Consider the following 17,826-nt stretch of genomic DNA (forward strand, 5'->3'; position numbering starts at 1 on the left):
TCTAATAAATAAAAAAAAAAAATAATCTCAGCTGCCATAGGCATTAGGGCAGGCTGTTTTCAGGAGGACATTGGAAACTGCTGCACACCCCTTCTGCCACCTCTTGGCGGCCATCGATCAGCTCCTTGCTGCTAAAAATAGCATCTACCTTTCTTCCCTCTGCTGGATCTTGGAGTGTAAGTCACAGCCCTGTTGAGAGGGGATTCTGGGAAGTGTAGTTGTCAGCCCTGTAGTTTTGTCCTAGCTGCAGGTGGATCTAGAAGGGAGTAGAGGTATTACCAAGAGTGCGAGCGTGCTTGTGTGTGTGTGTGTGTTTGTGTTTTAAGTAAGTCCCCTACGGTGCATCTTCTTGGTAGACAGCTTTGGGAACCCCTGCAGACCACCAATGCTACGTTCCACCCCCATGCAGACTCCCGGGCCAGACCAAGGTTGCTTCAGTCTGCTCTAATTTAAAAAATGTCTTTCATCTGGTTAGTTTCTCTCCTCCCTAGGACTAAATCCAGCTGATGGTAATAACGTTAGCCTTGGGTGACTCTATTTTTCTAGCCAAATCTCAAAGCCTTCTCCTGCGATGTGTGGGTGAGGGAGAAATACTCATTATGAACACTGAGCTACTCGGCATCATTTTCCTGTCTAAATTCAGGAATCTGTTAATGTTTTTGGTAAAATGAAATGGGTGCAGGCGTTGAAAACAGATGCACCCATCATCTGCCTTGGGGCCAGGCAGTGTCTCTGCGGAGGTGTCTGCCCTAGGATTGGAAGTGGGTTGCTAACCTTGGCAGCAGGAAGGGGCACGTTCTCCTGTCTGTGTTCTGGGCCGCTAGGCCTGGAGAAGGAGACCAGTGCGGAGCTCTCGTGCTGTCTCTGAGCAGCTAGGGATGTGTGCACAGTTGCTCCTTGGCCACCGAGAGCTGCTCAGAGGTCAGGCGTGAAGTGTTCTCGGGATTTGTGGGGCCAGGGGCCGGGGAGACTTGTAGTGGAGCCTGGGGACACTGTGTGACTGACAGATCTAGAGAGAGCAGCTCTGTAGAAACAGGGTTTTATTTAAAGTTTGGGGTACCAAGGGTTAAACCCAAAGCTTTGTGCGTACTGAGCACACAGCCTATCGCTGTGCTGTGCCCTCAGCCTCCTGTGTGTATTTATGTGAACATGTGCATACACGTGTGTGGTACTGGGGGTTGAGCCCAGAGCCTTCTCACGGAGCTACATCCCCAGCCCTGCTAAATTGCTTTTTTTTTTTTTTTCCGGTGGGGGTGTCAAGGACACAGTCTTACTAAGTGGCCCAGGTGGAACTTGAATTTGTGATCCTCCTGCCTCAGCCTCCCAAGTACTGGAATTACAGGTGTGCCCTGTATACCCGGTTTACATTTTTTACAACTTGTATTGAAACAGTTTTGGTCAACGGTCACAAAAGGAACACTGAAAGGTCGAGCTGTGTGGGGCCGAGGCTGTAGCTCAGCGCGTGGTGGATGTGTCCTTTGCACGCATGAAACACTGAGTTCCAATTCCCAGCTGCAGAAAAGAAGGGAAGTCTTGCAATCTTCCTGGTTATGGATCACTGGATGTTTTAAGGCATGGCTTGAACATGTCCTTATTTGTTCTAGCTTGGTGCAATACTTTGTGTCCCTGTCCCCCGCCTCCCAGAAGGCTGTACTTGTAGTATAACCGGGTTTTTTTTCTCTTGCCTTGCAGGGTTAGGGCAGGAGTTGGAGGTGTTTGGTGAGGTCATTTCCTTATTGCTTTTGGATACTTTTCAGATTTTTTATTTAGAACTACTCGAGTTAGTTGACTTTAGTAATCATTTTATGAAGCCATTCTTCATAGCTTCGGTTAGTTAATTGATGTGAGAATAGACTCTTCATCGACTAGTCGTTATTTTAGCTGAGAAGACCTGGCCCAGGATGGCTCTGTGTCTCAGAGCTACCTGTGGTAGCTGATGCTCGCCACATGCCATAGGTCATGAATAAGCACACTTGCGAGTGTACGTTTTGAGGACGTTTAAAAAATGATCTGGCGGGCTCAGTAGTGTACCCCGCACATCCCAGCTACCTGGAAGATGAGGCAAGGATCAGAAGTTCAAGCCAGCCTGGACAGTTCAGCAAGACCTTCCCAAAATAAAATCACCAAGGACTGGGTGGGTCTGATGGTGCACGCCTGTGATCCCAGCAGGAGGATCGCTGTGAGTGCCAGGCCAGCCTGGGTCACGTTGTGAGACACAGTGTAAAAATAAAACAGAGGCCTGGATATAGCTCAGTGGCACAAGTGCCTGCCTGGCAAGCACAAAGTCCCAAGTTTGATTCTTGGTACCAAACAGCCCCCGCAAAAAAAAAAAATAAATAAATAAATAAAAAATAAAAAGGCTGAGGATATAGGTTAGTGGTAGAAAGTTTGCTTAGCTTTTTTTTTTTTTTTTTTTTTTGGTGAAATCGGGGATTGAACTCAGGCCCTTTAGCTTGCTAGGGAAGCGCTTACTCCGCTGAGCCATCTCCCTGGCCCCAAGCCATCTTCCCAGCCCCTGCTTAGCATTTTTGAGACCCTGGGTTCAACTCACAGGACCACCAGAAAAGAATAAGAAAAAAAAAATCTAGACAGGAAGAAAAAGTTACAAGACAGGTAAAAACTGTTATTGGGATGAGTCCTCACTTTTTTTTTTTAGGGAAATTGTCATTGAAAGAGTTTTCCCATATAGTTTGTCTCCTGCCTCCTTTATTTTGTCCTTCACAGGTCTACATTCCTATTTGTTCTTCCTTTCTTCCCCAGACAGGGTCTCGCTAGATAGCCCAGGCCAGCCTTAAACTCACCGTGTAGCCCAGGCTGACTGACGGAAAAGTGATGGTGATCCTCCTGCCTCTCGGCCTTTCACGTGCTGGTATTACGGGTATGCGCCACCATGTCCAGCTTGTGTTCCTCCTTTCAACAGTGAAAAAAGAAATTGATACAAAAATTAAAATTCCAGCATCAGTTTGTTTTAAAAAGTCTAGGATTCTATTTAAATATTTATGGTGGGCATGAGATTTTTTGTTATATTTGTTGGTTCTTTGAGATTTGCTGCATAGTTGAATTTCTATAATGAAAAAACTGCTTGTAGCTGGGGGAAAACATTCCCTTCATCAAATAACCTTGGAATTTTAATTCATTCCATGTCTCCACGTGACAGAATCTGTTTCACCAGGAGCTTGACTGATCGTGACTCAGGGGGAGGCGGCCTTCTCCGCTGAGAGAGGCATGTGACCACCACAGAAGCCTTGTAGGCATTTTCCTTACATTCTAGAGCAACCAGAAAGGATTCGTGGAAACTTATTGCTGTGTCCTAGAACATGGGCAGGCGGTTCCCCCAGTGTTGGGGGGTGAAATCGGGGTGATCATAGCATTGAACTACATCGTCAGTTTGTTTTTTTTTTAGATAATCACTTTTTTAAAAAAATGTATTTATTTTTTTATTTATTTGTGTGTGTGTGGCCAGCTCAGCCCACCAGGGGGCGGGGCTGGCTGGCATGTGGTGCTGGGGGATTGAACCGCGGTCCCTGTGCTCTGCTAAGCTTGTTCTAAGTAGGTGCTTTAGACCACTGAGCCATCTCACCAGCCCAGTTCGGTTTTTTTGAGACAGAATTTCCCTAGGTTTCTCAGTCTTAGGCTTTAATTTGAACTCTTCCTGCTTCAGCCTCCCAAGTCACTGCAGTATGGGCGTGAGCACCGTGCCGGGCACAGAGGAGGTGTGTTTGTGATTGGCGTGGAGCCCTCTGTGCCGGTGCTGTTGGGTTGATGCCGGGTTTGGTGTGGCCTCACTCTGGCAGCTCCTGCCTTGGAGTTGAGCTCCTTGCCTCTCGGTGTCCAGGAGCAAGTTGAAGGCAGCGGGAGACACATTCCCACTAGGGGGCTTTGACCTTGGGAGGCCTCCAGTTAGCAGGAGTCCCTAGCTGCACTGGATCCCAGAATGCCAGGGTGTGGGCTGGGAGGTGACCTAGCTTCCGGCTCAGTTTGGTGTGCCGGGTTGACCTCTCCGGTGTCACTGACACCAGGGTAGTGAAGGGTGCGACGTTTGGCTTGGGCACAGCCCCCAAAGCCGGCCCACGTCCCCAGCCTGCTCGCCTGGCAGCCCTGCCCTTTGACCTCGGCCCACATCTGGCTGGACCCCTCCCCCAGGTCCACCGGCTGGCTGAGGCCCCTCTGGTCCACTGTGCTCTGCCCCACCCAGGCTCCCCCTTTCTGGGAGTTGGAGTACTGAGATGACACTTTCTCTGTCCTTCCACTAGGACAGAAGCTGCAGGCTTGTGGAAACCTGGCTCACCCCGCCTCTGGAGCAGGGCGGATCAGCCTTGAGGCGGTGCCGTGCCCAGAGAAGGCCTGCCAGGGGCTGTCCTCTCAAAGCCTGGGTGGAGGTGCCCTTCTTCACCCACTGGGTGCCAGCTGCGTGACCTGTCCCAGTTTTGGCAATGGATTGAGAATCCACGGATTGCCACCTGGCTCTGGGGCTGGAAACCACCCTGGCCCCAGAACAGTGCTTTGTACCTGGGGACGGGGCAGCAGCCAGTGCTGGTGGAGGAACGGCGTCCAGAAGTGACAAGCACCTGGCAGACTGCTCAGAGCGCAGCTGCAGGCGCCCTCTTCCCGCAGACGGCCCTAGTCTTCAGTCCTTGCTGTTGGCTGTCAGTCCTGCTGTCCTCCTCTGACTCAATTTTTTTTTTTTTTTTTTAAACTAGGAGTCAAACTTTGTACCTCTCTGGTTTGCCAGGCAGGCGCGGCCTTCTGAGCTGCATCCCTGGCCCCGCCTGCGCTGCACTGAGCCACGCCCTCGCCCTGGGCATTGCTACTCTTGAACTTCCTTCACCTGCTGTGTATTTAAGGGCTCTTTGGGTATAGCACTGGAAGGCTGAGGCAGGCAGATCATTGCAAGTTCCAGTCTGGCCTAGTGAGACTCTGTCTCAAAAAACTGAAGAAGAAAGGAAGGAAGGAGCTTAGTGAGTAAAATAGGCAAAGATAGAGGAGCTATTGCTGCAGAGCTTGCTTCGCAGGTCAGGGTGACGTGTCAGCTGGTACTAATGAGCCATCATAAGGTTATTAGGGCGAGTAGTTAAGTACTTAGCAGAATCGGGTGGAATTGCTCTAGAATTTACAGTCTGTTCTTTTTTCCCGGTGGTGCTGGGGATGGAACCCAGCATTTGGCACACACAAGGCAGGAGCTCTACCACTGAGTACATCCCAGCACTAAGACTGCAGTTTAATTTTAATTTTTATTTATTTTTTATCCTTTTTGGTACAGGGTCTCACTATACAGCTTGGACTTGTAGTGGTCCTCCTGTCTCAGCCTTCTGAGCACGGAAATTACAGGCATGTGCCACCGTGCCCGGTTTCAGGGCCAGCATGGCATGCAGCACTGGGGATCAAACCTGGGTCACTGGCTTTGCCAGGCAGGTGCTTAGACTGCCCACCTATCTTCCTAGCTCTGCCTCAGCTTCTTCATTGCTGGGATTACAGGGATTAGCACCATGCCCAGCAGATATTATAATGTTGAACTTGTTTGATGAGAGTGTTTCTAAACTTAGTCATATAGAAAGATTATGAACGACTGATTCATCGGTGGGTTATGTCTATGCAACGTTTTGTCATGCAGCTGGTTTGGTTTGGTGGTATTAGATGGTACAAAGTATTGAATCCAGGACTTTATATATGTTGGGCAAGGGCTGTACCACTGAGCTTCAGCTCCAGTCATTTTAATTTTTTTTTTTAATTTTTATTTATTTAATTTTGTGTGTGTGTGGCCAGCTCAGCCCACCAGGGGGCGGGGCTGGCCGGCATGTGGTGCTGGGGATTGAACCGCCGTCGCTGCGTTTTGCTAAGCTTGTTCTAAGTAGGTGCTTTAGACCACTGAGCCATCTCACCAGCCCCTTTTTTAATTTTTAAATTTGAGATAATGTCACTAAATTGCCCAGGTGGGCCTTGAACATGTGACCTTCTTGCCTCAGCCTCCCCAGTTACTGGGATTATGTCCAGTACTACCACACTCGACTCTTACTGAGTTGTTAAAGCCCTGTTAACCAGATTGCAGCTCCTTCTGACTGAGATTAAAATACACAGAACAAAAACTGTTCTTTATTACGATGTGGTGTTTCTTTGTCTTAGAGTGTGGGGCTTTCTCTCTCTGCCAGCCACTCAGCTCCCATCGTTGGTGCTGTGCAGAGAGGTTCCGTCTGCAGTGAACACGGAGTCAGGAGTGTGTGTGTGTGTGTGTGTGTGTGTGTGTCTGTGTATGTCTGTGTGTGTGTCTGTGTGTGTGTCTGAAGCCCCCCAGACGCGCTGTCTCTTCCTGAGGTTATTTAGGGCTGGGCTGGACCATTAAGATCTTTCTGACAGCCTGAAATGGTCTCGCCTTCATCTGGCCTTGTTTTTTTTTTGTGTGTGTGTGTGCTGGAAAAATGCTTAAGAGGATATTAAGTGATTGAATCTGTATTTGCAAAGTGAGCGAGTCTCTTGTTGACCCCACGTTTTCGTTTGTGTGGCTGTGGCTCAGTCTCGGAGGCAGAGTATGTCCTCTAGGACGTCGGGGAGCAGTAGACACAGCGCCTGCCTACTGCCATGCCGTGGCGCTGGTGACTGAACAGCTCCCTTTCCCTGAGCCACAGCCCCAGCCCTTACTAAGTTTTTCGCTTTGAGACAGTGTTGCTAAGTCATTTAAATTTTCTGGGCGGGTGGGCTTGCTTGCTTCCTTGCTTTTTCTGTGGGTTGGTCGGTCGTCGGTCGGTCGTGTTTTTCCAGACAGGGTTTCACTATGTAGCTCAGGTTGGCCTTGAGCTCACTTTGTAGCCGAGGCTAGTCTCAAACCCACAGCAATTTTCCTGCCTCAACCTCCCGAGTGCTGGGATTGCAGACATGCACCACCCTGCCTGGCCACAGTTTACTTTTGAAGTCATTCCCTCCAACCACTTTAGAATTTTTTTAGTTATTTTGAGAACTATAATTCATTTTGTAATCTAAACTGAGATGAAAATGCTGTTGCCTAAGGTATGAAAGTAGAAGATGGAATGGTTGGGGGGGTTGGTGGTGCACACCTGAGAGGCTGAGGCGGGAGAATCAGCACGAGTTTGAGGCCAGCCAGGGCTACGTTGTGAGTTCAAGGCCAGCCTGAACTACATAGTGAGATCCTGTCTCAAAACACCAAGAATAAAAAAGAAAATATGATGATATTAATATTTTAATTTTTTTCTTTTTAAAATAACTTGCAGTTTTATAGTAGCAGAATGCCTTTGAATAAGGTCCCAGACTAGTGGTAACTAGGATACCTCTCAGATCATTTTAAGTATATGAAAGAGCAAAAACTAAATTAGATCCGTCATTTATGAAATAGACAATAGTTGGTGTCTTTACCAAGGAAGTAGCCTGCTCTTCAAATGTAGGAATAGGGCTGGGGAGACAGCAGTCTAAGCGCCTGCCTGGCAAGTGCAAGGTCCTGGGTTGGGTCCCTGGTACTGCATCCCGTGCTAGTCCTGTGCCAAGCTAGCCACTGAAACCTGTAATCCCAGTGCCAGGGAGGCTGAAGTAGAATGAACTCTGTGAGTCTGAGCTGTGTAGCAAGACCCTGTACCAAATAATTTTTTTTTTTAAAGAAAACAAATATAGGAATATTTGCACTGAAACATTAGGAAATTAAGTAGAAAAATGGATTTTGAGGAATAGAAGGAAACACTTTTTTGTTTTTAAAGATAGGATCTTGGGGCCGGGGGAAGGCTCATGGAATAAGCGCTTCCCTGGCAAGCTCAAGGGCCTGAGTTCAATCCCCGGTTCCGCAAAAAAAAAAAAAAGATAGGATCTTAATATGTAGTTCAGGCTGGCCTTGGACTTACTGTATAGGGCAAGATTGCCTGGAACTCTCAGTGACCCTCCTGCCTCAGCCTTTTTTTTTTTTGATACTGGGAATCAAAGTCAGGACTTTGTACTTGCTGAGCAGGTGTGTCTCAGCCTCCTGGGTGCTGGGAGTGCAGCTGTGCACCCTGTCACCATGCCTCGCTACAGGAAACACTTTTTACAATTATATTACCCAAGAGCTGTGGAGATGGCTCAGCGCTCCAAGTGCCTGCCTGGCAAGTGCAAGGCCTCGGGTTTGATCCCTGGCACTGCATGCCGTGCTGGCCACATGAGCTGGCCAGTGAGCCCAGGCGTGGTGGTGCACGCCTGTCATCCAGCGCTGGGAAGGCTGAAACAGGAGGATCACTACGAGTCAAAGCTGTGTAGTGAGACCCTGTACCAAATACATAAAAATTTTTTAAAAAATTATATTACCTAAGAGTTGTGAAGACACATCTGTGAATTCTGTGATACACTGGGCTCTGGGATGGCGGGGCTGATGTGTTCACCTTTCTCATAGACGCTGACTCGGCTGCTAGGTGGGCTTCTCTGGTGCTGGGAAGTTCTGTGAGGCTGGACTCAGTGCTTTCTCAGAATAAAGAACCCCGAAGAGCAGTCGATGAGGCTTTAGTTCTAATTTAATAGATCAGAAAGGAAGTATTTTTAAGAAAGCAAGTAATTCTGTAGAGAATTTTCTAGTTATTTCAAGTTTAATTTCAGGGTAAAACAACTATAATAGTGCTTTTTTGCTGTTATTTTTTCTTTATTTTAATGTTTTAATGGTGTTTTCAAAAAGGACTGAATTTGTCTTTTTTTTTTTTTTAAGTACTGGTGATTGAATTCAGGGTCTTCGTTTGCAGCAAGCCCCATCCCAGTTTCTTCTACCCCTCATATTTTGAGGCAGTTTCGCTAAGTTGTCTGGGCTGGACTTGAGTTGGGATCCTTCTGCCTCAGCTGCCAGTGCTGGGGTCACAGGTGTGTGTCCCCATACTCGGCTTACGTTTTCATCAGTTTTTAAAGGCATTGTGTTAGATTCCTATACAGGAAGACCGTACCTAGCTTTGAAGCCAGAAGCGAGAAGGTTTGGAGCTGCTTAGTTGCTCATTCTGGGAAGTTGAGATGCCCCTCCCCGTCCCCACCTCGCTGTGCTGCTGTCCTCTCTTCTCCGTGCTGGACCTCGCAGGTCTGCAGCTGCGAATTCTGGCCACTTTTCTCATCTACTGTTCTGCAGAAGTACCTGGTTTTACAGGTTTGGAATAGTTTCTCTTTCATCATTGCCAGAGCATCGAGAAAAGTTTAAGTCAGTTCCTTATGTGCCTGCAAGGAAGTAAATCAGGAAGAGCCACGCTTCCCAGCGGATTGCTGGCTCGAGTCCTTTTTCTTTTTTGGCGGAACCGGGGATTGAACTAAGATCCTTGCATTTGTCAGTCAAGCGCTTATCCTACTGAGCCATCTCCCCAGCCCCTCGAGTCCTTTTTCTTTTGTAGTCTCGGGGTGGAACCCGGGCCTTTGCACGAGCCTTCAGCCCTAGCTCCTCGTTTATTTTTTGTATTTGGTGCACGGTCTCAGTAAATGGCCAAGCTGCCCAGGTTGAACTGGTGATTCCCATGGGGTGTCACCACATCTGCTTACTGTTTTTTTTTCTCTTTCTTTTTTGCGGTACCAGGGATTGAACTCAGGACCTTGTGCTTGCCAGGCAGGTGCTTAAGTTGCTGAGTATATCCTTGGACCCTCTGGTTTCTTTCTTTTTTTTTTTGGCAGAACCAGGGATTGAACTCAGGCCCTTACACTTGCCAGGCAAGCGCCTGTTCTCCTGAGCCATCTCTTCGGCCCTCTGGTTTCATTTTGAGTGAGGCCTCCCGCCTGCGGGCTACCTGTGAGTTCCTGTGTCGAAGCGAGTGTTGCCTTGTGCTCAGGGCTTCCCCTGCCCTCACAGTGATGTTGGTACCTTATGTGGTAGCCATGTTATTTTGGCTTTTTCCCCCTTCAATCAAATGGAACGTTCTGCTGCCACGCTTTTTGGAGCTATTTATTTACTGTTCCTGAGTTCTGGTTTTCTGTCTGTCTCCTACCTTTGAATAAGTAAGCTAGTCCTCTGGACTTGCCTCAGCTGTGCAGTGACGGTTCCCACAGACCAGCAGGGGTGAGAAACCGAGTTGGAGTGTCCGTGTTTCCAGTGTTTGGGACCTGAGGGGCTGGCTCCTCACAGGGGGGCTGTGCTGTGCTGTGCTGTGCTCTGCGAGTTGGCTGTCCCAGTGTCAGTGTGCTCTGCCTGGTGAGTTGCAGAGCTCTGAAGGCTGCTGTCATGTGTCATACTCAGAGAATGGCTCCCAACAAGAAAAGGAGAGGACTGGCCACAGGCTAGGAGAAAATATTTGCAAAAGACATATCTGATATGGTACTGTTATCTAAAATGTACAGAGAAATCTTAAGTGAAACAGTAAGAAAACAGGAACAACCCAGTTGAAAAGTGGGCAGTAGGGCCAAGGTTGTAAGCGCCAGAGCCATGGCCTAGCGTGTGTGAGGCCCCGGGTTTGGTCCAGCACCAGAAAGGAGCAAAGGTCAGCAGTCCTAAGTAGACGCCTCCCAGAAGAGGTGCATAGATGGCAAGAAGTGCAGGAACTCCCACCCTCAGGAGGCTGAGGCAGGATGGTCTCACTGTAAGTGGGAGGCCAGCCTGAGCCACAAAACGAGGTCAGGGCCAGGCGAAGCTGCACCATGAAACCCTGTCTCAGAAAGGAAGGAAGGATCAATCCCAGGAACAAGTGTTCACTGTGACACTGTTACACTACTTATTAGGGAAGTATACACTAAAACCAGATGTCAGCCTGGTGCGGTGAGGCACACCTGTAATCCAGCTGTCAGGAAGCTGAGGCAGGATTATGAGTTCACCAGCCTGCACTGCAGAGTAAAGCCCTGTCTCCGAGAACCAAGCTCACGTTGTGTACCTAGCTGAACGCCCCTAAGTGAGGGTGCCAGCAGCTCCAGATGCTGGCAGGGCCGTGGTGCCCCGGGAGCTGTCCTCCTCGGCGGGAGTGTGAAAGGTACAGCCTGGCTGGGGGAGTCGGCCAGAGCTGGAGCATTCGAACCAGCAGTCCCACTCCTTGGTGTCCACACCAAACCCTGCACGTGGATGTTTAGAGCATCTTTATTCAGACTCACCCAGGCTTGGAAACCCCCAAACAGCCTTTTCTGTAGGAAGAGGCGGGTGTCTGGGGTGCACCTGGGTGGGAAGTATTATTCAACACTGAGAAGAGCCCTAAGCTGGGTTGGTGGTGTGCACCTGTAGGTCAGCTGCCTGGGGGCGAGGAAGGACAGTCATTGGAGCCCAGGAGTTAGAGACGAGCCTTGGCAGTGCGGTGAGATGCCCATCTGGAAAAGAAAAGAGCCGTCCATCAAGCTGTGGGACTCTTGGGGTTCACTTCGGTGCATGTTACAAAGTGAAAGTCAGTCTGAAAACGCTACATAGCTTGTGATTTCACTCTGCTCGTGAGTTCCTAGTACATGGATATTCTGGAAAGGAGAAGTGAGACACTGGGGAGGGAGTACAAAGATCAGCGGCTGCGCAGGACGGGCAGACAGTTTCGAGGACGACCAGGGCCCTGATGTGAGTGCAGAACAGTGGGGAGTGTCCCTTGCCTTGGTCACGCCCCCAGCGGGTGCCACACCCGGAGTGACCCTGTGTGAGTGCTGGGCTTGGTGCGCCTGTTGGTCAGACAGGCGCTGGGGCTGGGCAGTGGCTGGCCGCACAGCTCTCGCCCACCTGCTGCCCCACATTAAAACATGAGCCACACTGGACACCACGCATTTCCTGTCACACCTGGGGTCTCCGCGATCTGGCCTTTCACCAAGCAAATGCCCAAGGCCTGGACTGCGTCCTAGTGGACCCAGGAGATGAGCGCTTGGTCCCTTTCTGGGGCTGTGCTTGATCCTCCTGGTGCTCAGTGACTAATGCTGCCATTTGTCTAATGAGTTCTGTTTTGTTTCCAGGTATATGAGTGACTTAAAGCTGCCAGGGAAGACGGAGAGAGAGCAGTGCCGACTGGGAGCAGGGCAAGGATGCCAATCCCACCACCCCCGCCGCCCCCACCAGGCCCCCCGCCTCCTCCCACTCTTAATCAGGTGGGTGGTCCTTCCACTGCGCTCCACCAGGCCTCAGAAACAAGCCTGTTGGTGTCACACACCTGCTTTGTTTAAAATGTACAGGTTTTCCCACCCGTCCCATGTTCTTTAGTTGCAGGTTTTTAGTGCTTGGTGGCATGGGGGTGGAGAGATGGAGAACAAACCAGCCAGTCCCCCACCTCCTCCCAGTCTGAGCTCTCTCCTGGGCCTGCAGTGGGGCTGCGGTGTCCCTGTCCTGGTTTGTCCTGCACCATGCATGGATGTCCAGCCTTTCAGCTGGATAGTGACATACACAGACAGCACAGCTGGTGTGGAAGTCCTTTAGCTTTTATGTGCCTTAATGATCACGTCTCTAGTCTTGGTGAATTGTAATTAGAAGACTGTCTGAGACAAAATGTTTGATATATTTTCTTGCTTCCTTTACCACAGCTGCTAACAAGCAGTTTTAACTTACTATCTTATGAAGTAGCAACATGGGCAAGTTTAACAATTAGATAAAACTGGGCATGGCGGCACACACCCGTGATCCCAGCACTTGGGAGGCTGAGGGAGGAGGCTCATGCGAGGCGAGGCCAGCCTGGGCTGCATAGTGAGACCTTGTCTCAAAACAAAGACAAAAAAAAAATTAGAGAAGAAAATGGGCTAGGCATGTAGCACAGTGGCAGAGTGCCTGCCGGGCAAGCTTAAGGTCCTGAGTTTGAGTCCTGCACACAAAGAGAATTAACTGTGCCTGTGCTCAAGGACACACACGTGAGGAGAGGGAGGCTCTGTTTCCAGGACTGTCTACTCAGCTGTGTGGCAGGTGGGGTGGCGCAGCAGACAGAGCACTGTCTCTGTACCTCGTTCTGTTGTCGCCTACACAGACGCTTCCCAAGTACCATGCAGCCCAGGCATGGGAAATGCCGACAGAAAGGAGCAGATAAGAAGGAAAAGGAACAGCCTTGTGGGTCCTGTGGTCCCTGGGCTGTGGTCGGACTCTCCTGTCACCGATGGAGATGGGCAGGGCCTTGCAGTAGGGACCACGTTGCTCCCTGAAGTGTACTTGCTAAAGTCAGTGTGTCAGGGCCAGGGCGACAGCTCAGTAGAGTAAGTGCTTGCCTGGACTGGGGAGATGACTCAGTAGAATAAGAGCTTGCCTGGCAAGTGCAAGGGCCTGAGTTCAAGCCCCAGTACCGCCAAAAAAAAAAAAAAAAAGGTGCATCTAGAGTGCAGTCCTTCAGGGGGGCCTGCCCTTAGCTCAGTAGTTTAAGCAGCTGTTCATACAAAGGCAGTCAGGAGCAGGATACTGCGGTTCGATCCCCAGCTGGCCTTGCCCTTCAGGCAGCCTGAGCTGCCAAAAAAATCAGTCAATATGCAATTTCTCTGATCTTTAAGAAAAGGGATGGCGACCTCTGTAGGTGTTTCTTACTACCCTTTTATTCCTCTTTACTTCAGATCAGCTTGTTGTAAAGCCGAGCCCATGTTTTATACCCTAGCAAGAAAAACAAGACGTGTGGGGAGAGGGGCCTGGGGCGCGGGCCCCAGCAGGAGCCGAGCAAGCTCCAACCCAGCTGTGAAACAGCAGTTCAGCAAGGCCTGGTGTCAATAAGAGAGGGCTGGGGCTGTAGCTCAGTGGAAGGCCCTGGGTTCAGCCCCAGTGTCGCACACGGAGGCAGAGAGGCAGGCAGGCAGGCGTGGGGGGCTATTGGTAAGAAGTGGAGTTCAGCGATGGAGGAAAAGCCCAGAGGAGGCAGCTGCGCCGCAGCTGGGTTGTGAGCCCCGGGGTCACAGTTAAAGGCATCTCTGCCTTCTCATTTGTGTGCCATCTTGAAGTGAGAGGCACTGGAGAACGGCGGCCCACAGGCCGGTTGCTGGATGAGGTGGGAGGGCGGCTGCCTGCTGAGGTTTTCCTGAAGCCTCTGGGTTCAGGCTCGCCATGTGCCTGTGGACATGGATGCACGGGAGCGCCCTTGTGGGAAAAGGGTTGTTTGTTTTTGCAGTACTGGGGATCAAAATTGGGCCCTTGTGCTTGCTAGGCAGGTGTTTATGCCGCTAAGCTAGATCCCCAACCCTTGGGGAAGGGTTTGTGCAGAAATCCAGTAATGGGGGCGGTAAAAGGAGGACCACAGTGCCTGGGCGAGCAGGTCCCCAGGAAGCTCTGCCTGGGGAGGGGAGGTACCAGGGGGCTTCTTATCATTGCTCCCTCATACTGCATGGTGGAGCAAAGCTGCAGGTCCAGGCTGAGGCTGGAGTTTTCTGGTGGTGGTGGGAACTGCTGACTGCAGCAGGAGGAGCCTCTTAGCTTCGTAGCAGAAAGGTCACCCAGCAGCGTGGACAGCAGGGTGGGCACAGCAGTTTGAGATGGACACAGAGACTGTGGCTGTGGAGGGTCAGGGTCTGCAGAGCGGAGATCAGAAATCTCAGAGCCCAGCACCAGGCACAGCAGAACGTGCCGGTAATGCCAGGACTCCGGGGGAAATTGAAAAACAATGTAGTTCTGTGCAAGGGCCCTGGGCTCGCCCCGCTACTGCAGACACATCCAGCAAAGACAGCTTGCGATGGGGTGAGGGAACGAGGTGCAAGGGTTCTGCCGGGCTTTGGGTGAGTGATGGCGCAGTCCCTGAGCGAGCGGTCTTAGGGAGGGGAATGAAGCTCACGCTTTGGCACGCTTAATAGTAGTAATAACTTTCTTTTTACAAAATCAGAATGTTCAAAAAGTTTAGAAACTGGGTAAGCAGAAAGCAACAGTCACCTGTCCCCTCCGCAGCAACTGAGTCCTCCTTCCTGAGGTGCTGCTGGCACTGCCCAGTGAGGGCTGAGCCGCTTCTCAGCCTGTCAGGCGGCAGGCAGGGTGAGGGGCGCTAAATGCTCAGGACTGGGGTTTTTTTGTTTGTTTATTTGGTTTGGTTTTAACAAGTAGCGTGTGTGTGTGTGTGTGTGTGTGTGTGTTGGTCTTAAGAGGGTCTCACTGTGTTTGTAGTTCAGGCTGGCCTTGAACTCAACGTCAGGCCCCTGCCTCAGCCTCTCAAGTGCTGGGGTTACAGCCATGCACCATCACACCCAGCTAAGAGTAATATTTTACAAATTTCTCTGTACTATAAATGTTTGTAAAAAGTTATACAATACCGATTTAAAACAAAGTGGACCGGTGAGATAACTCAGAATAAGCATTTACCTGGCAAGTGCAAGGGCCTGAGTTCAATCCCTGATTCCACAAAAAAAAAAAAAAAAAAAATATTAAAGCATAAATTTGTTAACACTGTAATACTGTTTTACATTATTATAAGCAAATTAGAGAATAAATATATATTAATATTTAGTATATTTTGTTTATTTTTTGACTTTCTATATACTTTACTTATTTTAATCTTCAGTATATTTTAGAGTATGGGTTTATCCTTCCAGGAATTTTTCACATGCCTCCTTTTTTCCTTGTAAATTATATATTGTTTATCTGTTTATTTTGGAAGTAGGGATTAAAGGGCCTCAGAGCCTCTGCACTGAGCTGCAGCTCCAGTCTTCTCTGTTCATAGACTGATTCATTCATTCTTTTGCTTACGAATGAATGATGAGACCTCGCCGTGCCGCCAGGCACACTGAGCTTGAGTCATCCGTCTCCCTCTTCCTCTTCTTCCAGGCAAATACAGAGCAGCCCAAGCTGAGCAGAGATGAGCAGCGAGGCCGCAATGCGCTCTTGCAGGACATTTGCAAAGGGACCAAGCTGAAGAAGGTGACCAACGTTAACGACCGGAGTGCTCCTATCTTGGAAAGTAAGTCCCTGCTTCCTGCCTGGTGAGCCCAGGACCCCCAGCTGACTGGAGCCCTGGCGCAGCTGCCAGCCTGTTCTTGCTATCCAAGGGGTTCTGTTGGGCGGTGGGCCGCATCCTCTGGCCTCTTCCCCCCTGCTCACTTAAGCAGCTGAGAAGCTTCTCCCACCTCGCCTCCTGCCGCGCTGGTGAGTGTTGGGGCGCATCGCCCCGGTTGCTCTCCAGGAGACACATTCCTGAGGAGCCGTCTCTTTGCAGAGGCCAGGGCTGGCTGACAGTTGCTGCTATCATTCATCATCCCTGCCCTGTCATTAGCCCTCAGGACCCAGGGGAGGCCCTGCGAGCACCAGCACAGGAAAGATGGGCTCTCTGGTCCCTTTGCTCTTTCTCTCATTACAGAAGGGCTTGTCTGGGGAAAGGCAGAGTAGCTGGGTTTGCTATAAGGTGCAGCCCAGGTACAGGCGGGTGGCAGGACTTCTCAGGACTGACTTGGTCCCCGTGCAGAACTGTGATGTGGAAACCCACGCTGTGCTTTGCAGAGCCCAAAGGTGGTGGTGGCGGCGGTGGCGGCTATGGCGCAGGCGCAGCTGCTCTGCAGCCCAAGTGCGGTCTCTTCCCAGGAGGGGTCCCAAAGCTGCGGCCTGTGGGAGCCAAGGACAGCTCAGGTATGTCCCACCACGGTGGGGTGGACGGAGACAGAGTGGATTAGAGCAGAGGCTGAGGGAAGGAGTAGCAGCGCCTTTGACTGCGTAGGAGTACGAGGCATGCTCACCAAGGGCGGTGCTCATGTGGCCGGCAGCCGCCTCGAGGCAGCAGTGAGACCAGGCCTGTGGGCACAGCCAGGGCAGCACGCAGAGCACGCTAAGGCTGTGCCCTTTGACCTCACTCCCGTGTCCGACCCAAGGCCTGTGGCTCAGCAGCAGCAAGCAGAGTGGTGGCACCAGGCTGGCAGGAGGTGTTGGGCACAAAGTGGCCTCGGGTATAAGGGGGAATGAGGTTGGCGAGCTGTGTGCAGTGTGACTGCTGTTGGTAGGGTTCCAGCTTCTGCAAGAATAGATTTTTAAATGTCATTAAAAATAAGGTGTCAGGTGACGAATGTGTGCATTAGCTCAGTTTAGTCATCCTACAGCGTAGACATGATACCCTGTAGATACGTACAACTACTTAAACGTTAAGCCACATTTTAAAAGTACATTCAGCTTATAGGTAATATTTGTGACTGGGCCCTGGAACCCAGAACTAGGTCCCAGGGTATGACTTAGTGGGTGACAAGTGCTTGGTGAGCTGTGGCTGGGGTTCGACTTCCCTTTGGACACAGGCAGATAAAAGTTGAACTGGGAGGGCCTCGGGCCTGTTGCACGCTGACCCTGTTGTCCACTGTGTCGTAGAAAACCTGGCCGGGAAACCAGCCCTGCATACCCCCGGGTCTCGAGCCGCTGCCCCAAGGCCACCAGTGTCTGCAGCCAGCGGGCGTCCTCAGGACGACACGGACAGCGGCCGAGCCTCCCTCCCTGAGCTGCCCCGGACGCAGCGCCCCTCACTCCCCGACCTCTCACGGCCCAATGCCACCAGTGGCCCGGGCATGAAGCACAGTTCCTCAGCGCCCCCACCTCCGCCCCCCGGCCGGCGTGCCAACGCACCCCCTGCGCCCTTGCCTACACCTGGCAGCAAGGCCCCAGCCTACAACCGCGAGAAGCCCCTGCCACCCACCCCAGGACAGAGGCTGCACCCCGGGCGTGAGGGGCCGCCCGCACCACCCCCAGTCAAGCCACCACCTTCCCCTGTAAACCTCAGAGTGGGACCAAGTGGTCAGTCACTAGCTCCTCCACCACCGCCTTATCGCCAGCCTCCCGGCGTCCCCAATGGGCCCTCCAGTCCCACGCACGAGTCAGCCCCCGAGCTGCCACAGAGACACAACTCTTTGCATAGGAAGACACCGGGGCCTGTGCGGGGCCTCGCTCCTCCTCCACCTGCCTCGGCCTCCCCCTCTCTACCCAGCAGTCGGCCCCCTCCTCCGGCCCGGGAGCCTCCCAGTAGGGGAACAGGTAAGTGCTGGGGACTCTGCTTCCAGTGGGGTTGTCTTCTGGTGTCCCCAGGAGGAGCACTGAGCCTTTTTTTA

The 17,826-nt window shown here is 51.2% G+C and overlaps 1 protein-coding gene across 5 annotated transcripts in view; it reads left to right on the forward strand.

Moving 5' to 3' along the window:
• The window catches only part of Wipf2 (WAS/WASL interacting protein family member 2), a 34,318-nt gene that overhangs the window by 5,635 nt on the left and 10,857 nt on the right, over nucleotides 1-17,826 (forward strand). For all 5 annotated transcript variants that reach the window (XM_023718167.1, XM_023718165.1, XM_023718164.1 and 2 more), the window contains 4 exons: nucleotides 11,830-11,961; nucleotides 15,578-15,710; nucleotides 16,247-16,372; nucleotides 17,096-17,752. In XM_023718167.1, the coding sequence (XP_023573935.1) occupies nucleotides 11,899-11,961; nucleotides 15,578-15,710; nucleotides 16,247-16,372; nucleotides 17,096-17,752 (979 nt within the window). In that variant the 5' untranslated portion in view covers nucleotides 11,830-11,898. The remainder of the gene's footprint in view (nucleotides 1-11,829; nucleotides 11,962-15,577; nucleotides 15,711-16,246; nucleotides 16,373-17,095; nucleotides 17,753-17,826) is intronic.

The sequence above is a fragment of the Octodon degus genome, unplaced genomic scaffold (genome assembly GCF_000260255.1).
Source record: "Octodon degus isolate 3935 unplaced genomic scaffold, OctDeg1.0 scaffold00056, whole genome shotgun sequence".
NCBI lineage: Eukaryota > Metazoa > Chordata > Mammalia > Rodentia > Octodontidae > Octodon > Octodon degus.